The following is a 21,676-nucleotide window of genomic DNA, read 5'->3' as shown; positions in this document are numbered from 1 at the left end:
CAGGAACCCCCGAGATCACCCAGGACAAAGTGTCACTTTGCCATGTCATGCCACACGGCGTCAGCCTCCCCTTGGGGCTCTGCATACTTGGTGGTGGGAGAGCGGCGAGGACCAGGGCTGGCTCTGGCTTCCAAAGTGAGATCGTTCAGGCCGCGGGGACTGAGCAAAGCCCCTAGGCTGTAATTGGCTGGAACCCGCTGAGCAGAGGATGTCGCAGAGGCGATGCAGAAGGCTGGCTCTGGCTCTGCCTTGTGTCGTAGGAGTTCGATGGTGTCCCACGTGCCTGGGGGCTGCTGGCAGCTGTGTCTGAGAATGGAGCCAGCAAACCAGCCTCCGGCCAGGGCACACTGAAAACAAGGCGCCGTCTGATGCGCCGATGCCTGAGAGAGCTGCTCCCCGCGCGGAAGGAAGAGCCAGAGTGGAGCGCTCATCTGCACTCCAGACCCAGGACACCAGGCAGCTCTCACCTGGTCTGGCCCCAAAGCACAGGACAGGTTGAGTTTAAAACAGGAGACAGTGGGCGGAGGGACAGGACACCAGGGTCCTATTCCTGGTTCTGGCCTATTGTGTGATGGCAGGCGAGTCACCCACCCCTGTCTGCCTCGGTTTCCCTGTCTGCAGCATGGACACGCTGACACGTGTAACAGGAACCAGGGCAGCCTGGTAGTGGGATGGGGCATTTCAACTGCAGCCAGACATCATAGGACTGGGGCCCGAAATACAGCTCTGGGTTTTTGGTTCTGATTGACCCTCCACAGCCACAGCATCTGAGACCCTCATGCTCTGTTGGGTATTCAGCCTCGCAGCCTCCCTGCCTGGAGTAGGGCAGTGCCATTGCCCCCCCCCCACCCCGTACAAATGGGGAAACCAAGGCACAGCACCGGAGTGACTTACATACAATGTCATAAGCCGATCCTCCTGACCACCTTTTCACAGCTTCTCACCCAGCCTGGTGTGTGGCTCCAAGAACAGGATCGGGTCCTGGCTAATTAATGCCCTTTTACTTTCCGCTCAGATCCATTGTCATTAGTCCCGCTAGGTAACAAGGCACCTGCCAGCGTTGCTTGCATTTGAATGGGCTTTTCCCCAGCTGTCTCTTAGGGAAGAAGATTTTCTTTTCTCTCCTGCTACCCCCAGAATCTCAGGGCGAGTTCACAGCTGGGGGGAACCAGGCAGCGCGGATCAGTGCCATCAGCTGGAGGTTCGTCTCTGGATTTGTTTGTCCTGGTTTTACTCAGGTGTAAAAACACTTTCCTATCAGTAAAGGGAACCCCCGCCCCCCCCCGGCTCTCCAACATCCACCTGAGTTATGCTGTGATGCGGAGAGCTGAGGGCATGTGTCTTGCCATGTTGCGTAGCTAATCAGCAACCCGGACACGGCCTCAGTCGTTTCACAGCACAGATCACCACCAGGGAGTCCTGAATGCTGGTTTTGTTAAAGTGTGGTGGCTAGAAAACTCATGGGGCTAGAAACAGGTTTGTGTCTTGCATACATACCCCAGGATAAATCAGGCGTGACCCCTCTGAAGCCAGCAGAAATGGGCTGCGGGGTCAGGCAAGTTGCCCCCATGTGTTTTAGGAGATGGATTTTCCCCACCGTAGCAGCCTGGAACTTGTGAATGGGAACCAGGAAGTGAAACCGAGCGCGCAAATTCTATTCTTTTGGCTGAGCGGGATGCAAACAGTCATGGATCCACTCCAACCCCCTGCAGCTCCTTTCTATAGTGGCCCAATCAGGGCTAAGACCCCGCTGCGCCAGGCACTGTACAAGCACATGCAGGCATGGTCCTCACCCCGAAGAGAAAGCCATGAGCATTAACTTCATGTAAAGTGAGGCACATGGAGGGAAAGTGACTCACCGAAGGTCATTGGTGCAGCTGGGATCTAGGTGCCTAGGCTCCCAGCTCAAGGCTCAATCCACTAGGCTGCACCATTACTGGATAAAAGCAACTGGGAACAGGTGCGGATCAGTGCGCGTAGCAAAGATTTTGGGTCTATTCCCAGCTCTCGCATCAACTGGCTGGGCCACTGTAGTTGAGTCTCTGGCCTGCTCTGTGCCTCAGTTTCCCCATATCTCAAGGGGAGATTATGGCACTGCACCACTCCCCAGAGCTTGTGGGATGAGCCTGCTGGAAAACTTCCATCAAAACATTTTTCCTTGGGGGAAATACCGTTTTGATAAACTGACATTTCCTGTGAAATCATAGCGGTTTGGACGAAATTTCACTTAGAAAAAAACTGGTTTAAAAAAAAAAACAGTTAAAAAGCTCTGAATGGGACTGTTGATTTTTCATTGTGAAACACCGCTTTGTTTGGAACTATACTTCATTTTCTAGCAAAACTAGAACGAACCCCATTTCTCAAAGGTTGCAATGGAGATTGGAACATTTCGATGGTGTGACGAAGTGGGACTGTTCTTAATATTTCCTCTGAATAGTGTGGGGGTGCATCTGTTTCCCTATGCAGTTCTTAAGTATCTAGGTGATGGGGTAAGGGTGTATGATCACTGCAGAGCCCTAGAGGGCAGGTGTGTGCAGGGGTCTGGACACAGAGAATGGCCAACACCCTGTTTCCTGGCAACTGATGGCCTGGGCCCTTCCCCCCTGCAAGGTGAGAGCTAAAGGGTTGGAGAACAAAGGGATCAGGTGACCTCCTGGCCCAGGAAAGGAACAAAGCCCAGAGGAGGAGGGGCTGGAGGGGGGTTTCAGTTTGCCGCTGGCTGGGACATGGAGTGAAGTGCAGACGTGGTTGTCTGGCTCACTGCCCCCCAAAATGGACCCAGCTGAGGGGTCCTGTTCTCTGCACCTACAAGCTCTGTGTTAGACCATGTTCCTGTCATCTAATAAACCTCTGTTTTACTCACTGGCTGAGAGTCTGACTGCGAAGTTAGGGTGCAGGACCCTCCGGGTTCCCCAAGAGCCTGCCTGGGCGGACTCGCTGTGGGAAGCGCACGGAGGGGCAGAGGATGCTGAGTGCTCGGAGGTCAGACCCAGGAAGGTGGAAGCCGTGTGAGCTGTGTGTCCTGCAGACGGGCTGCTCACAGAAAGGAGACTTCCCCAGAGTCCTGCCTGGCTTCGTAGGGAGCAGTTCCAGAGCATCGCCCGGGGACTCCGTGACAGATGGCCCCCGAACCAGGGTTTCCAGAATTTCATTTCTTGGAAAATTTCCAGTGGTTTTGGAATCTCCCCTGAAATTTTGCTTGTTTTCACGGGTGGAGGAATCCGGGGGCCGATCAACTCTGCTGTGCTGCATGCACTGAGGCACATGCGGAAGAGGAGGGCAAAGCAGGACTTGTCTCCCAAGGCGCCTCCAAAGGTTTCGTGAGCAACGGAGCATCTGTGGTTGTTCTAAGCACAAACCCAGGAGGCTTTGGCGGGGGCTCAGGCTGGGGGCTCTGGGAAGGGCCAACCGCTGTGGAGCTGGGCCTCACCCGAGTCCTACCTGAGTGTGTGAGTAAGCAGCAGAATTGTCCTAGGAGTAGGTGCCTGCTGGGCTCTGGAGGGGGCTGTCCTCAGGGCTGAGTTGGTTCAAGGGTCAGCCACCCAGCCAGGGCGTTCAGGACTGTGGTTTGGTGTGTCCGCACTAACCCACCCCAGCACCGGAGCCCATGAAAGCAGCCGACCTCGGGTGTCATCCCGCCTGCAAAGCAACTCCCTCCACAGCGCCAACCCCACAGACAGGACAGGAGAGCTTGCTGCAGACCAGATACCATCGTGACAGGCACATGATAGCTAGCTAGATGGTACCCTTCCCCCACTGCCCATATCCATCCGGCCCAGCCAGTGGTCCCCACCCAGCCATGCCCAGCCAGTGCCCCCCACCACCCAAACGCATCCTGCCCAATCGGTGCCCCCCAGGTCTCCATCCCCACAGAGCCACCCAGGGGGGGCAAGTGGGGCAATTTGCCCCAGGCCCCACAGTGGCCCCCTCAAGAGTTTTCAGGGGCCCCCACGAGAGTTTTCGGTGGCGGGTCCTTCAGTGCCGCTGAACACACCCGGAGTGAAGGACCCGCCACCGCTTCTTCTACTCCGGGTCTTTGACAGCAATTCGGCCGTGGGGGGTCCTTCCGCTCCATGTCTGCCCTGAAGATTCGGAGCAGAAGGACCCCCGCCGCCGAAGATCCCAGACCCCCTGAATCCTCTGGGCGGCCCTGCATCCCCATCACCCCCAGCCATTTGTTCCCATCCTGCCCAGCTGGCACTCACTTCCACTCTTCTCCTCCCCCTGTACTGGAGCCTGGCACTGGCCACAAGGCAGATGATGCTGCGTCCATGCGGAGGGCACGGGATGGGCAGGGCGCTGCTTTCAGGGACACGTGACCAAGATGAGCACCAGCTCCTCGTGACCCACAGACCCCACCCCCGCCGGAAGCTGGCGGGGTGGTGAGCCCAGGTCACCCCGTTGCCTGGCGCACAGTGGCCCAGTGCCCGGCTGGTTGGGTGGCCTCGTTGCTATTTGTTCCCAGTGCCATCCAAGGCGAGCAGCAGCGCTAATCTCTCCGGTCACACAGTCCGGAGTTTTATTACCACGCCAGGAGCTGAGCTAGGCAGGCCTTCCTCCTCTGCCTGGCACGTGACCCTGTGGGTGACAGCTGCCCCGGGGCCGGCATCGGGGGATCCTTCTGAGGGGCCTCACAGAGCGACGCCAGCTGCTGAAAGGCTTCTGGGGCCCACTGCCCACTGGGTTGCGGGGGGCTGGGACACTGGGGGCAGGCGGTGCTTGGAGGCACCGAGCAGTGGAAGGATGTGGATTGGCTGTGGACGATCTGGGGTCAGTGGGCAGCTGTGGCACAGACTTTGTGGCGAGGGGTCTCAGTTCCCCATCCGCACAACGGAGCTAAGGCCCTTGTCCATTTAGGTGGCCTGCTCCTTGGGGCTGATGCCGGTTCTGGCTATCGGTGTGTACAGCGCGTGGCGCAAGGGGGTTGGGTCTCAGGGAGTGCCCTGCAGCCCCGCGGGATGGCAGGAGGCGCCCTGGAAAGCTGCCCTCCGGGGTCATTTCCCCTCCCTGGATGCAGGGACCTCCCGCCTCTCTCGGTCAATGGAAAATCGGCTTCTTGGAAGCCCGGCCTTGGCTGCCCTCGCTGCTTTGTTTGAATAGTTGTGAGCAGTGCCACAACAAGCAACGACCTGGGGGAAAGTCCACAGCTGCCGGCGGCCCCGCTGCTCCCACCAGTGGGGAATGGGAGGGCGGATCCACCAGCTCCTCATTAAGGCCGCAGCCTAACAAGGAAGTGGGAAGCAGAGGATGTCAGGCAGTAACCCCCTTCACCCACCACTGCCAGCCGCCAAGCAGCTCCTCAGCCCCACAGAGAACCAGGCGGCTGCTGATCGGGCGACCTGTGCAGCTGGGACAGCTGGGCAGAGCAGCCAGCAGAGCTACACAGCCCTTAGCGGCTATCTGGGCACCCCAGAGTGCGGGGCCGGCCCTCTGATTGCTCCTCTCTCAGCGCTGGGGGGAGACTCCCTTGTGGCCCAGAGTCTCCAGCATGATTCCTCTGCTCACCAGCACCATCGCTCGGCTTCGGCCTCTACCAGCTGCTCTTCACCCATGAGCTGGTCTCGCCCAGGCCATCCTGGGGGCTCTGGCGAGGTCAGATGTGGTGTAGGATGGGTCAAGCTGGGGGTTGCTGCATATCACTGGCCCTTGGCGGATCTATGTGGGAGAGGGGAATTGGGGCCTGCCGGGGGTGGGGGGGCGAGAGCTGGCAGTGGAGCAGACAGCGTGCTGAGTTGTGCCGTGCCAAGGGGTGGCAGAGACATGTCTGGCCCCTGCCGAGTTTGTCTCCAGGGGGAATCCCCCGTGTCTGGCTGATTGCTCCGGGGCAGCCAGAGCCATTGTGCCAGCAGGATCACTGGCGGCACTGGGATCCCAGCTGGGCCCAGCCACCCACGGGCCCTCTGCCCATCCCTGCTCCTGTCAGCCAGCGCGGCCGCAAAGCTGCGGGACAGCTCAGGCAGGGTCGGCCCCCCAACAGCAAGTGTAACACCCGCAGCGTGCGAACGCTGAGTGTGCGCATGCCCCTCACACGCCTCTATCTATTCATCCATCCCCACACACCAGCCTCCATCCATCCATCCATCCCCAGACTTCCCCATTCTCATCATTGGGTCTGTACCCACCCACCCACCTGCCCAGGCTCTCACATTGCTAGGAGTTACTGTCCTTTCCCATCTGGACCCACACAGGCCTAACAGCAGATTCAGTCCCCAAGTGTGGGCCAAGGCCCCTCCCCCCCCGGCCCCAGCCGCACCCAACCCCCCAGCGCGAGGCATGTGGAGAGCTTCACTCACAGGAAGAGGAGGATGCCAGTGTTGGCCATGGCGTAGGCTAGCCCCAGAATGCCGCTGCCCATGATGGCGTTGCTGAGATTGAACACGGACATGCCAAAGGAGGTCTTCCCTTCGAACTGCACAGATGAGACACAGTGGGTCACACGCTGCTGCTGGGCAAAGCCCCCCGTGTCCCCAGCTGGAAATACCCACCTGTCCCCTGTCCCCCAGTACCTGCCACTCACACAGGGCAATGCCTTTGGAGCACCCCAGCTAACCCTCTGGCTGCGGAAATGTGGGGACTGGGCCCATTGGCAGATCCTCTGGGCTACTACCATGTTACTGGTACCAGCGCCTCCGTCACTGCCCAGGGTACATTCCTCCTTCCTAAGGGCTGTTATTTCCCTTGTAATCCCTCTTCCGCAATATCCTGCCTCCTTGCCCTAAGCTGCCGCACCCCTCTGGGCAGCAGGCCTTAGGGGTCCCCCTCCAAAAGAGCCCCACTTCCACAGCCTGGTTCTTCAACTCCAGCTGTAGTCGCTCCTGCTCTTAGATCTAGAAGGCCCTGCTGTGATTCTGGCACATCAGGGGCCAGCTCATGCCAAGGCCCCTAGGTGTCGACTGACCCATGACAAGCACACAGCTGGAGCCAGCCTGACTCCCTGGGCGTTAGCCTTATTAACCTTGGTATTAGCGTTATACAAATGAGCTTAGGGGGTTGGACGTGATGGAATGCTGTGTGTCGCTGTGGTCATTAATCTGGTTTATAATACCTTTGTCCCATGCTAGGGGGTAACAGTGAAGTCTTTGCTCTGAAACTGGCAACCACCAGACAGGAGAGAAGCATTAACCAGTGCGAATGGGGTGTGAACGGGAGGTCTCAGCTCCGGCCCAACCAAGGAGGCCCAGTGACACCAGCTGAACCCTTGTGGAGCATCAGAGGAGGAAAGATTTCTGATTGCTGCCCCCTCCCCCAAGAGGAGCCATACTCCTGAATTCCTCCCAGCAGCTGAATTTGCATCTTGAAGCAGAAAGTGGGGAGGGGGAGAGGAATAAAAAACCCTGACAAGGAGGAACTGGATCTTTTATGTTGCTTGGACTCTGAGGGGCAAGGATTACTGGGCATAAGCAAGAGATTCCCAGTGCTTAGCCTGGGTTAGCCGCAAAGGACAGATAGAGCCTGCTTATCAGAGAAGCTTCTATTACTTTGTGAAACATGAGACTGGAATTCATTTGGGTGTGTCTGTGTTTAGCCACTTTAACCTCCCAAATTGCTCTCCTCTCTCCTTTTCCTAGTCAATACATCTATAGAGCCGTGATACTGCAAGCTCAGCCGTTCAGAAGCCAAATTAGTGAGCAACATGACCCAAAAGAGCTCCAGTCACGTGAATTCCTTGTTTCATTGACTAACACACTATTCTCACAGCACGAACGGCCAACTATTCCACAGTCGGTTAATAACACAGTACAAGCATCCGGATTGGTTACTAACTTGGATTGGTTAATAATGAAATCACACGGGGCTTTAACATCATGTGCTATGAACAGCCACAGAGCCATGTTAAAGAGCCACTTGCGGCTCCCGAACCTCACTCGGAGTATCACTGCACTGGAGAGTTTATTACAGGACTGGCTATGAGTGCTGTCTATGGGTGAGATCCAAGGCACAGGCTCCAACTTTCTAATGTCCTAGGGGGTGCACCCCCTTGCTCCACCCCTGTCCCCACCCCCACCCTGCCTCTTCCTGCCCCTCCCCTCCTCATCCCCTGCCCTGAGCATGCTCCACCCTCGCTCCTCCCCTCTCCCCCATCCCTCCCGTACACCACGGAACAGCTGATTGCAGCGGGTGGGAGGCGCTGCAGGGCAGGGGGAGGTGCTGATGGGCAGGGCCCGCTGGTGGGCAGGAGGCGCTGCTGGGGGGCTGCTCAGCACCCACCATTCTTTTTCCGTGGGTGCTCCAGTCGGTGCCTATGGTCTAAGGTGCAATTGACCTGGGCTTAGTGAGGGGCCCCTTGGGACTGGGAGCAACCTGACTATTGCTGTGATCCTTGGCACGAGGGACCCTCTGTCACAAAGGCAGACTTGCCTGGGTGGCAGGATAGACACAAGGGGATGGTTGGTGACTCCAGGGTTAGCCTGCTCTAGTGCCTGAGGAATTCACACTTGGTGAAATCTAAGTGTAGAACTCACAGCCAGTTAGGGTTGGTGCCCTGCTCTTGTGCCCCTGCAGGGCAGCCTGGCACCTGGCTCAATACCTGGGGAGCAGGCCAAGAGGGCAGCCATCAAGTCCATGTAACAAGTCCACTCGCACACCCACAGGGGTCATCAGCACTAAATGCAAGAGCTCTGATCACTTGGGCTAGGGGAACAATTCCATAAGCTGTGAGCAGCAGTAGTAGGCTTTTATCGTCTAGAAGGACCAGCCACCAGAGGGCAAATGGGTCACACACGCTAAACTGGATGTTTATGGTGAAACCAAAGAACCCGGGCGATCTCTCCAGCTCTCTCTATGACCCAGGGAATGAGCTCAGGGGACAGCCCATGGTGGCAGGGTGCTGGACCTGGATTTCCCGACTCCCACTCCCCTGCCCTGTCCTGCCCCCACTCTGCAGTGAAGGGCAGTGGGTCTGTGCCCTGCCTGAGGGTCAGGTTCTTGGCAAGCAGCGTGAAGAGGTGCCCAGGCTGCAGTCACCCCACCAGCCACTCTCCTGCCCGGACTTACATCCGTGAAGTGGGTCTGCTTCTTGTCAGGGCCCTGGGGCAGGAACTCCTCCATCTCTGCCATGGTGGGCTGGGGCTCTTCAAATCTAGAGCAAGGCAGGGGGGAGAGAAGAGCCATAAACCACCCACCGCAGTGGGGTGCTCCCTCCCCCTGGCACCACCTGGGCTGCCCTTGCCACCTCCCGGGCTACAAGGCAGAACAGGACCATGCCACTCCATCTCCTCCACCTCCCTTGGCTCCCGCTCCAGGGCGCTCCACTGGCCAGGAGGTTCCAGCCTGCCCCTGGGGAGCCTTATCTCTGATGGCACCCTGGGGGGGACTGGATGGTAAAGCAGAGCGTCCCTGAATGACTGGCACGGATCCCTCACCCTCCTCCAGTACCAATACTCCAAGGGGCTCAAAGTGCTCCAGAAACAGGATCCCCTCCAGGCGGGGTGAGCACCAGAATCCCCTGGGGAAACTGAGGCAGAGAGGGGCTGGGACTTGCTCAGCATCACCCTGCAAGGCAGCAGATCCCAGCTCTCCTGTGTCCAGTCTTAATAGACTACCACTGCTCCTGGCTGCACTGGGGTGTGTGGTCCTGTCATTCTCCTCTTGGAAGCAAATTCTTCCCCAGGTTCAGTCTGGAGCTGGCCCTTTGAGGTCAGACTGCACCATGCTGCTTGGAGCAGGACTTGCCCATGCAGCTTAGCGCTATCCACTCCCCCCCCCCCCCCCGTGCCTGCTTGCATCCCCCTGCGCTGTTGCTCAGCCAGGCTCCCCATCAATCCGCCTCACCAGCCACTCAATCCTTCTGGGCTTCTGGCTCTTCTCAGCCCGGCAATGGGGCCTTCTCATATGGAGGTCCCAGAACAGCACGTGGGATCCAAGGGGCTGCTCCACTGAGCCCCTAGACAGGGATCAGCCCCCACCTCACTTTGTTTTCTTGGCTGCCTGTTGCAGAGCCTGGGGGGGGCATGGGGCAGGAGTGGGGGGCATTGGCAGAGCTGGGATGTGTGTGGGGGAGCCCAGGGCTGGGCTAGCAGGGGGCTGCAGGTCGGGAGTGAGAAGCCCTGGCAGAGCTGCGAAGGGGACACTTGCATGGCACCTGCCTTCACTGTGCCTGGACCTGGCGAGGGTTCCTAACCCATCCCCTGCCAAATTCAGGAAGACAGAATGACCCTGTCTCTCAGCTGGCTCTGGGCAGGCAAGCCCCAGCCCTCTGCCCATGCGCTGGAGTTACCTGTCATTCCCCACCAAGGGGATGGCCGAGGCGTTCACAGCGTATTTCCCATTGGGCACCAGCTCCACCAGCTCTGTCTGGATGGGGATCTCCCCGGGGTCCATCTCTGCCAGCAGGTGGGGATGCCGGGCTCACTGGGGCGACGGCACTGGCTGTGGGAAAGAAGAATAGTCAGTCGCCCTAGAGAATGGCGTCTCCCCGTGGGGCTGGGCCAGGCGGCAGAGCACAGACTGGGGCTCAGTGGGGCTGGGAACACAAACAGAATAACATGTGTCCGGGCCACGGGCTTGGAGCTTGACCTGCCCGAAATCCCATCTTGGGATGGCCTCCAGGTCTAAATCAGTCTCCCCCTGGGCACACGGAAATGCCAATGGGGTCACCCACCAGCCTGCTGCCATCCAGCTGCCCTCCCTTCCCAGCCAGCAGCCACAGAGCCAGGCTAGCCACAGGGTCCCGCATCTGCCCAGGGCTATGGCACGGGGGCCTCCGCATTGACCCGTCCTGGGCCTGCTGCTAAGGGGCCACCAGCTCGAAGCTGACACACCCAGGGGCTTCCCCATGGGTGCTAGAAGGAAATCTCGCTGGGGACTGGTGAGAGCTGACGAGCTGTCTGCCATGTGAAGGCTGGCATCTCCCCCCCGCCCCCCACAGATGGGTGTCAGCCGGATCCCTGCAATCGCCCCTCCGCCAGCCTCAAAGAGGCAGAGCCAGCAGCCTCTGGAGGCACCAACCAACAAACCCATCACTTGGAGACACACTCCCCTCCCCAGGCAGTGCACAGCATGGCACTGTCCCCACCTGTCCTGTGATGGGCACAGCTCTACGGGGACAGCAGGGAGAGAGGACAACCTGATCGCTACCACAGGTTGGGTGCAGTGGCAGCCGGGTGGAGGGAGGATGCTGCCCTGCTGTGAGAGGCACTCAGAGACGGCCCTAGATGGCCAGTCCCTCGTTCATGCTGTCTCCGTTGGGTCACCCTGATGGGCCCCGCCTGGGCACAGCTGTGAAAAACACCTGGGAGCGGCAGCTCACCCAGCCCCCAGCTGAGGCCGTAAGACCTGCGTTCTGTGCTGGCTGCCAGGCAAGCTCTGGATAGCCTACAGGGAGCCTCGAGCACTCCAAGCCCAGGCTGCTGCCGGGGTGGCATTATTACCACCCACACCTGTCATGCCAGCACCCACCCAGAAGGCCAGCATGTCTATGGAGTGAGCTCAAGCACCGAGCTGGCCCCTTTCCAGCTGCCAGCAGCACCCCTGCCATCACAACGCTGTCTAACCCCTGGAATTCTGTGCCCAGGTCTGGCAGTCCCAGGGGAGAACAGAGTTGGGAAAGGTTCAGAGAAAAGCACCAAGGATGAGCCAGGGTATGGAACAGCTTCCATGTGAGGAGAGGCCGGACAAAGCAGGGCTGTTCAGGTTAGACAAGAGATGACTGACAGGGGATGTGAGAAAGGTTGATGAAATCATGACCAATTAAGAGAAGGTGAGTAGAAAAGCGTTATTCATCCTGTCCCATGATACAAGAACCAAGGGTCGCCCAGTGAAATGAACAAGCAGCATGTTTTACACAACCAAGAGGAAGGACTTCTTCACACAACACACAATTAACCTGCGGAACTCATTGCCAGGGGATGTTGTGATGGTCAAAAGTACAACAGGGTTCAAAAAAGATCTTGGTAAGTCCATGGAAGATAGGTCCATGAGTGGCCATTGGTTAAGATGGCCAAGGATGCCACCCCACACTTGGGGTGACCCTAAACCTCTGACTGCCAGAAGCCAGGAGGGGACCACTCCCCCGGAAGCTCAGAGACATGATACTGTTAAGACGAACCATTCACAGACAAGGTCAGCTCCCACACTGCTGTTTTGGGCAACACAGTATGGGGAGGAGGTGAGCAGACCTCAGTGGTGAAAGAACAAGTTAAGGACTATTTAGAAAAGATGGACATGCACAAGTCCATGGGTCTAATGCATCCAAGGGTGCTGAGGGAATTGAGTGATGTGATTGCAGAGCCATTGGCCATTATCTTTGAAAACTCATGGGGGACTTTTTCCAATTGTCAGGGAAGGTCCCAGATGATTGGAAAAAGGCAAATATAGTGCCCATCTTTAAAAAAGGGAAGAAGGAGAACCCAGGGAACTACAGACCGGTCAGCTTCACCTCAGTCCCTGGAAAAATCATGGAGCAGGTCCTCAAGGAAACCATTTTGAAGCACTTGGAGGAGAGGAAGGTGATCAGGAACAGTCAACATGGATTCACCAAGGGCAAGTCATGCCTGGCCAACCTGATTGCCTTCTACGATGAAATAACTGGCTCTGTGGATATGGGGAAAGTGGTGGATGTGATATACCTTGGCTAGCAAAGCTTTTGATACGGTCTCCCACAATATTCTTGCCAGCAAGTTGAAAAAGTATGGATTGGATGAATGGACTATAAGGTGGATAGAAAGCTGGCTAGATTGTCAGGCTCAACAGGTAGTGATCAACGGCTCGATGTTTAATTGGCAGCCGGTATCAAGCGGAGTGCCCCAGGGGACGGTCCTGGGGCCAGTTTTATTCAACATCTTTATTAATGATCTGGATGATGGGATGAATTGCACCCTCAGCATGTTCCCAGACGACACTAAGCTGTGGGGAGAGGTAGATACACTGGAGGGTAGGGATAGGGTCCAGAGTGACCTAGACAAATTGGACGATTGGGCCAAAAGAAATCTGATGAGGTTCGACAAGTGCAGAGTCCTGCACTTAGAATGGAAGAATCCCATGCACCGCTACAGGCTGGGGACCGACTGTTCTGTAGAAAAGGACCTGGGGATTACAGTGGACAAGAAGCTGGATATGAGTCAGCAGTGTGCCCTTGTTGCCAAGAAGGCTAACAGCATATTAGGCTGTATTAGTAGGAGCATTGCCAGCAGATATGGGGAAGTGATTATTCCCCTCCATTCAGCACCGATGAGGCCACATCTGGAGTATTGCGTCCAGTTTTGGGCCCCCCACTACAGAAAGGATGTGGACAAATTGGAGAGAGTCCAGCGGAGAGCAACAAAAATGATTAGGGGACTGGAGCACATGACTTATGAGGAGAGGCTGAGGGAACTGGGCTTGCTTAGTCTGCAGAAAAGAAGAATGAGGGGGGATTTGATAGCAGCCTTCAACTACCTGAAGGTGGGGTTCCAAAGAGGATGGAGCGTGGCTGGTCTCAGTGGTAGCTGATGACAGAACAAGGAGCAATGGTCTCAAGTTGCAGTGGGGGAGGTTTAGGTTGGATATTAGGAAAAACTTTTTCACTAGGAGAGTGGTGAAGCACTGGAATGGGTTACCTAGGGAGGTGGTGGACTCTTCTTCCTTTGAGATTTTTAAGGTCAGGCTTGACAAAGCCCTGGCTGGGATGATTTAGTCGGGGATCGGTCCTGCTTTGAGCAGGGGGTTGGACTAGATGACCTCCTGAGGTCTCTTCCAACCCTAATCTTCTATGATTCTATGATTCTATGATTGATCGGACCCAGCCTAGCCATGCTTATGGCTCTGCCCTGGCCTCCCCGCTGATCCCATCCTGCCAGCTAGCTGGGTGGAAAGCAACAGTTCCAGCACCTTGGCAAAGGGCACGTCGCAGTCCTTTGTCACGACTGGGCTGCTGAAAGATAAAAGCCTACTACAGCTACCACCTAATAGAGCCACCCCTTTATTTCGAGCACGAGCAACCAGTGCTACGATGGTAAAGTTTCTGGGTGCAAACCCTGGGGGTGACCCATGGGCAGGGTCAGTCTATGGAGCGTGGCTGCCCTTGGAGGTCTCCTGCTGTCATGGGGGCAGTGATTATTAATCAACAAGGACTGTGCTTCCACCAAGCCACACAGTCAGTAGCCCCTTTAGCTATAATAGTTGTGCAAAGGGGCTGCCCCCGGTCATGCCCCCAGTGCGGTGGGGACTGGGCCTTTAAAAGGCTGAGCGTCTCAGCGCCCCACGTGCACTCTGTCTGGGAAGCTCAGCCCTTAAAGGCCCAGCCCCCGATACCACAGGGTGCACTTGCCCATTGAAAAGTGCCGGGCTGGTTCAGGGGCAACCAGCAGGGCTGAGGTGCATGACAGCACAACGGGCAGGGCAAGGGGGCATCGGATCCAATGGCAGCATGACCAGCACCCCAGCCGAGATGGCAGTTATGTCCAGGGCAGCCTCTCCTTTGCTGATAAACTGGGGCATCAGCCCTGGGCATCCCCACACCCCAGAGCTTTGGGTCCAGATGCAAATCCACCTCCCAACCCTGCCCTAAAGACCAAGCTCTGGCCAGGGACTTCGGTGTCCCTCCTCTCTGGTGCAGCTCCAGGGGATGCCGGTGCCCAGCAGGCAACGCTGTGTCTTGCTCCACTGGCTGCCCTGCATGTGGGGATCTGCAGTGTCTGGGGAGCTGCCAGCTGGATTTCTAGTTTCCCCTGCACTTTCAGCTGGATACAGGTTCCTGCCGCGCTTCCTGGCCCCCAACTACTCATGTGGTGTTGCTGCGCGCTGCTAAACAGCTGCCATGGTCCACCCCAGAGGTGCCCACATTTCAGCAGTGGGCAAGAGACCCCAACAGCCTGCAAAGCACTGGGCGTGTGTCACGGAGTCCCCGCGTGATGCGGAACTGCTCCCTACGAAGCCAGGCAGGACTCTGGGGAAGTCTCCTCTCTGTGAGCACCCTGTTTGCAGGACACACAGCTCACACGGCTTCCACCTTCCTGGGTCTGACCTCGGAGCATTCAGCATCCTCTGCCCCTCCGTGCGCTTCCCACAGCGAGTCCGTCCAGGCGGGGTTTTGGGGAAGCCAGAGGGTCCTGTCCCCCAACTCCGCAGTCAGATGTGACTCTCAGCCAGCCAGTAAAACAGAAGGTTTATTAGATGACAGGAACATGGTCTAACACAGAGCTTGTAGGTGCAGAGAACAGGACCCCTCAGCTGGGTCCATTTTGGGGGGCAGCGAGCCAGACAACCACGTCTGCACTTCACTCCTCGTCCCCAGCCAGCCCCAAACTGAAACTCTCTCCAGCCCCTCCTCCTCTGGGCTTTGTCCCTTTCCCGGGCCAGGAGGCCACCTGATTCCTTTGTTCTCCAACCTTTCAGCTCTCACCTTGCAGGGGGGAAGGGCCCAGGCCATCAGCTGCCAGGAAACAGGGTGTTGGCCATTCTCTGTGTCCAGACCCCTGCACACACCTGCCCTCTAGGGCTCTGCAACGATCATACACCCTTATCCCACTCCCTAGATACTTAAAAACTGCATAGGGGAAAAGGAGGCACCCCCACACTATTCAGAGGAAACATTAAGAACAGTCCTGCTTCGTCACAGTGTGTAAACAACAACACCGCTTTGCACGGCCCAGCACGCTTTGTGAGAGGGTCTCCCCAGGCAGGACGAGTGGGAAGCAATTTCAGCCCCCAGCAATTAGTTTCCCATCGGCTCTTTGCCGTTGACCGTTCACGGGCAGCGTAGGGCAAGCGTGAGAGCTACCGGCATGAGCTGGAGACAGACGGTTCTGGCTGCCAGGCTGGGCCCTATGTTAGCTGCTGGCCTGGCTCAGGGTTTGACTCTAGAGAGGGGGGGTGGGTCATGGCAGAGGGGCCGAGCTGCCAGTCCCCACTTCAGCAGCGCCCATTGTGCCCCAGCTGGTATGGAAATGGTTCAGCACTAGCGAGAGACAGAGGATTAATAAAGTCTCTCCAATGGGGCTGGCAGCAGCCGGCCTCGGTGCCAGCCAAAGAGTGAGGGGGAGCTCCAGGCTAGCCAGTGGGGGCAGGAAGGGAGACGAACTGGAAACAAGGCCTTGGCAGAGGCAGCTCGCCGGGCTCCAGGGCAGTGAGCACAGGACGCCTTGGCAGGCAGCACAATGCTCCCTCTGTGGGACCGTGTGCCCCTCCCCGCCAATCGCTGGGAAATGGCTGACATGGACAGTGAGTCTTTATGGGCTGCTGGCTGCCGGCAAGGGGGAGCCCCTGCCCTGTCCCCTGCCTCGGGCTGAGGGGGTGTTGTGGGTTCGTTTCTGCCAAACATCTTTGGAAAATATGGTTATTATTAAAATAACTTTGCGGCTGCCCTGGGGCCTTTCAGTCCAGCGAAGAGGGGTCTTGGGGTGACGGCCATAGACGGGGGGAGGGCAGGAGATCTGGGGTCATTCCTGGCTTTGCCATAGATGCCCTGTGGGACCTTCATGCCCCGTGCCTCAGTTTCTCCATCTGGTAAACAAGGATAATAATCCTTCCTTGGCTTGTCCCAGCTAGTCAGCTGGCAAACTCTCTGGGGCAGGGGCTGGCTCATGTTGCAGTGCCTGGATGCTGCTGTCATACAAATAAATAAAGGATCCCAAAGCACTCTAGGAATGTAACGAGGAGATAACACAAGCAACTTGCTGAGACTGCATTAGTCGCCACTGAAATGCACCTGCCTCTGGGGTGGAACAAAGCCGCTGGGCAGCAGGTGGAGGGGCCCATCTTTATCCACAGGCACACGGCCCCTGCACTTCATCCCTCCCTGAGATACCCCCATGGTCTGTTCAGTCCTCGGCTAACACTTCCACCAAGGGGCAATTAGTGCCAGCATGGGTGGCGGGCATGGCCAGGGGGACCCCTGTCTATCAGGAGCTGGGACAGCTCCTTCACTTTGTGAACATCACCAAGCAGCCACCAGCTGCTAAGAGCTTCCAGTCACCCCCATCGGAGCCAGCACCCCGAAGACACAATGCCCCAGCTCCCTGCTTCCAGCCCCTGAGCCATCCAGGGCCCACCCAAGCTGCGTCTGCTCCAGCCAGACCACCTGGCCACCCCCACCTCCTGGCCAGTGACACCCCGCTCAGCTAGTCTGCACTCACGCAGAGCAGCTGCCAAGGACCTGCCCTGGCTGATCAGCTGGTACCTGCAGCTCAGGCTTCTGGAGATTAAAAAGCCACTTGAGGAAGGATTCAAACAAGCCCATTAATCAGTGGGGAAAGGGCTGGAAAAGGCAGACATGGGAGAGAAGGGAACGTACCCTGGGGTCTAGCTAATATTCTCCAACTGTTTCTCAGCTTTTGTCTTGTTCTTTTAGCTCTGGGGTTTATAGTCCCTGCCATCGGCTGTAATTGCAAGGATCCCGAAGAGCGTCGGACAAGGACCCCCCGCCTCCCCAGAGGTACTGCTTACTTCATCCCATTTTCCAGAGGGAGAAATTGACATAGGCAGGGGTGGCTGCAGCCTGCCAAGGCAATGGGTACTCCCAGACTCCTTGCCCTGCTAAGGGGGTACTGACCACCCACAGCAACGCCCCAGCACTCCCTCCCTAATCCCAGCACGGGATGGAGGGAAGGGCGAGCCCATGCCACACTCATCTCCAGTGGCAGCTCCCCTCCCGCAAGGTGGGCCCAGCGCTCCCCTCCGAACTTTGTGATTGTCCCACATGGTCACAGTGCCGCTCCAGTTTGGCCCGGCCACCCTGCCGCCAAATCTGAGTGGCACTCAGTGCCAACTCCCAATGCCACTCACTCCCATTTGGCCCTCCTCGACCTGGGACTGGAGCCCAGGAGCCCTGGCTCCCAAGGCCCCTGCTCTAACACTGGACAAGGCTGCCTCTGTCATACTAAAGGTTGAGGAGGAGCATCAGGGTGTTGGTGGCTGGGTCTGCAGAGCGCAGCAATGATTTCAAACCAACTTGCAATAACCCTGCTGTTAAAACCACCTCAGGTGTCACTGCGCTGGGGCACGCCGGGCAGTCCGTTACACGTGCCAGCCAGGGAAAGTCACCTGAGGAGGACCCAAGTTCACCCCCAAATCCAAGTTCAAACCAAGGGAGAATAAGTGGTTACCATTAGAGGCTCTACTTCTGGCAAGGGGTCCCATGGGAATGAGCCACAGATGGGTGGGGAGATCTGGCTTCTATTCTGGACCGTTCACAAAACACTTCACAGCTTGCTGCCTCAGTAGTCTGTGTAAGGCAGAGGGGGGCAAACTACGACCCGTGGGCCACATCTGTCCCACAGGATCCTTCCCTCTGGCCCCTGAGCTCCTGCCAGAGCAACTCCCCGGCAGCGTGGTGAGCGGGGCGGTGGCTAGACCCTGGCCCCTCACCTTCTGCTCCCTTCCCTCCCTTGCAGTCACAGTTCCCCCAGCACCTCGGCAGCCTGGCTCAGCTCTGGCCGGGCGGCATGGCTGTAGCGAGGCCAGAACCGGTGCTCCAGGGTGGCGCGGCCAGGGGGAGTTCGGGGGCCCCCAGCCTTCCCTACCTGGCCTTCCATAGAATTTCTGTACCCGATGTGGCTAGGGCCAAAAAGTTTGCCCACCCCTGCTGTAAGGGGACTGTTGCCCCCTTACTAACATTCAGTGGGGGTGTTTTGCTTGGCTAGCTCCCAGTACTAAAAGGGGAAGGGTTGATGTGAAATCAGGTCCCTGAGACTGACAGTCCCCTGGGGGGAGGCCAATGCTCCAGGTCAGCCTGAATGACAGGGCAGGCAGCCTAATCAGGGAGTCAGGAGGTCAGGGTGGGTCCCGTCCTCTGTGTGAGCTGGAATTGCCTGGGTCAGACAGAGTGGGGCCGAGCTAAGGAGAAAGCAGGGGCCCGAGCTGAGATGGGGAGCACCCAGAGCCCTGCCAGTCAGAGGGTCCAGAAAAGCAGCCCAGGAAGCAGGATCAGAGCTGGGAGCAGAGTCACAGAAGCAGCCCATAGTGCAGATCCTGTGCTGGGAGCAGAGCTGCAGCCAGAGCCAGAGGGGCCAGAGAAGCAGCCCAGGGGGCTGGAGGCAGAGCAGCAGCGTCAGTGCTAAGGCAGAGTGGAGCTGGGGCTGGAGCCAGGTGTGGTGAGCAACTGGGGTCAGCCAAGGGGGGACCCTGGGCAAAGGGCCCAGCGCAGAAAGACACCCCCAGCCAAGGGTCCTTGCAGGCCAGACTGGGAGGGGGATCTTAACCCGATGGGGGGCTGATGCTGGGAAGAAGAGCTCCACCACCCAAAGACCAGAGGCGTGTGGCCACCACCAGAGCAAGTGTCCAACCCACAGCATCCCTGCAGCATAGCCAGGGCCTGAGAAGGAGGCCTGGGACTTACAAGGAACAGAATGTGAACGGCCCGGACATTTCAGAGACACTGTTTGTGATGTTCCCTGCCACAGAGCGGGGTGATGTGTTTCCTTTAACCTTTCCCATTTTTCCTTATTCTTTTTTAAAGTAATTGTTGATTAAATAACTTGCATTTGCTTTAAATTGTATGTAATGGTCAGTGGGTCAGAGAAGTGCCTAGTGCAGAGAGAGTACCCCGGAGTGGGGACACCCTAGCCCCTGTCCTAGGTGACTCAGCAGGGTTGGGGGTCGAGCCCCTCAGGAATCCTGGGCCCAGCCTTGTTGGGGTTACGAGGACTCTGCCAGACAGGAGAGTGGAAGGGGAGTCCTCAAGGGCAGGGAGGCCACTGTGCAAAGGAAGTGGGAGCGAGGACTCAGATCCTTTTGCTAACCCACCTCACCGGGGCAGTGCAGAAGGCAGGAAAGTTCCCCACAATAGCGGGACCATTCCCCCACTTTGGAATCTGATCTGTTCCATCTCCCACCTTCCCCGGCCCACGTGAACGCAGGGTCTGAGAGGAGACTGACTCCAGGCTGTCAGGGCAGGAAGCGAGGTGTGACGAAGTGGGACTGTTCTTAATGTTTCCTCTGAATAGTGTGGGGGTGCCTCAGTTTCCCCTAGGCAGTTCTTAAGTATCTAGGGGGTGGAGTAAGGGTGTATGATCATTGCAGAGCCCTAGAGGGCAGGTGTGTGCAGGAGTCTGGACACAGAGAATGGCCGACACCCTGTTTCCTGGCAACTGATGGCCTGGGCCCTTCCCCCCTGCAAGGTGAGAGCTAAAGGGTTGGAGAACAAAGGAATCAGGTGACCACCTGGCCCGGGAAAGGAACAAAGCCCAGAGGAGGAGGGGCTGGAGGGGGTTTTCAGTTTGGGGCTGGCTGGGACATGGAGTGAAGTGCAGACGTGGTTGTCTGGCTCACTGCCCCCCAAAATGGACCCAGCTGAGGGGTCCCGTTCTCTGCACCTGCAAGCTCTGTTTTAGACCATGTTCCTGTCGTCTAATAAACCTTCTGTTTTACTGGCTGGCTGAGAGTCACGTCTGACTGCGAAGTTGGGGTGCAGGACCCTCTGGCTTCCCCAGGAGCACCGCCTGAGCGGACTCGCTGTGGGAAGCGCACGGAGGGGCAGAGGAGGCTGAATGCTCCGAGGTCAGACCCAGGAAGGTGGAAGCCGGGTGAGCTGTGTGTCCTGAAGACAGGCTGCTCACAGGAAGGCGACTACCCCAGAGTCCTGACTGGCTTCATGGGGAGCAGTTCCAGAGCATCGCCCAGGGACTCCGTGACACGAGGCCACAAAGATTGCTCTGTCCAGGAAATCTCTCAGTAAGAGCCGGGTAAGGCATGCTTGGGGCATCTGAGCTTACAAACAGAAGCCGTATTCCAGGAAAGCAGCGTCTGTCAGTTGACAGCCCAGCCCCTCTGGGGGGATGCAGCAGCGCCTGCCAGCTAAGCCATCTTCACTGTGGACTCAGCCCTAATCTCATCTGCACAGGAGACCAGGTGCTTTGTCCGTTCCAAAGTGAGGGGCACTGACCAGGGAGCTGCCCACGCTTTGCTCACCATGGTGCTTGCCTGGCATCATGCCCGGAGCACAAGCCCTGCACCTATTCGGTATAAACTGGAGTCTGTTGCACCGCTCTCCTGGTGAACATGCTGGCGTGGCTCCTGGGGACTACAAGTCCCAACATGCACTATTCCACCTTGGGCCGCTCCGCTCCGCGTGTGAGACAGATAAGGCAGGTGATGCCGCAGAGGGGGCATAAGGGAAGGGAGGGTCCCTCAGCCCAACCGGTTGCTCCGGCCCCAAGCTCTCGGCTTGGTGGCAGGCAGCCTGGGAAGGGCTCTTCGGTCCAGGCTGAATCCAGCAGAGGGTCCATGGCAATAGCCACAGTGGTTTGCAGAGGGGGGATGAAAGGTGTAAAGAGACAGGGGGCTGCTGATATGAAGGGGATGACAAAGCTCAGTGTGCATATAGCACTGTCCACCTGAGGCTTCCAGAGCACTGGACCTCAGCCTCAGCAGCAGACAAAGCCTAGCAAACTGCAGCTCTGCTGAGAACATCAGAAATTTTGAAGGCCAGAGGGGACCATAACTATCATCTACCCTGACCTGCCCACCACAGGCCAGCGAATTTCACCCAGAGGTTCCTGCCCCACGTGCGTGATGCCTGGCTCAACAAAAAGACATCAGCTGCTGGATTGAAAAATGCCATCGGATGGAGAACTCACCGCGTGTCGAGGGCAGCCTTTCCCATGGGTAATCACCTCCCTGCAGAACATGTGTTAGGCCCGGGGAGGTTATGAATGCACCAAAACTGCTCTCAGACCAGCAGAACCAGGCAGTGAAACCAACCCCATTCCCTTCCCCACCAGGCCACAGTGCCACCTTCCCACTACTCCTCGTCCCCACCTAA

General features: G+C 57.6%; 1 protein-coding gene across 1 annotated transcript in view; it reads right to left on the bottom strand.

Moving 5' to 3' along the window:
- The window catches only part of SLC38A3 (solute carrier family 38 member 3), a 70,614-nt gene that overhangs the window by 20,863 nt on the left and 28,075 nt on the right, over window positions 1-21,676 (bottom strand). The window contains exons 2-4 of the mRNA XM_048856213.2: window positions 10,217-10,368; window positions 8,995-9,079; window positions 6,294-6,409 (exon numbers count right to left, since the gene is read on the bottom strand). Of these exons, the coding sequence (XP_048712170.1) occupies window positions 6,294-6,409; window positions 8,995-9,079; window positions 10,217-10,320 (305 nt within the window). The 5' untranslated portion in view covers window positions 10,321-10,368. The remainder of the gene's footprint in view (window positions 1-6,293; window positions 6,410-8,994; window positions 9,080-10,216; window positions 10,369-21,676) is intronic.

Source organism: Caretta caretta, chromosome 7 (genome assembly GCF_965140235.1).
Source record: "Caretta caretta isolate rCarCar2 chromosome 7, rCarCar1.hap1, whole genome shotgun sequence".
Classification (NCBI taxonomy): Eukaryota; Metazoa; Chordata; order Testudines; family Cheloniidae; genus Caretta; species Caretta caretta.
This window is presented reverse-complemented; position numbering and strand designations above follow the sequence as displayed.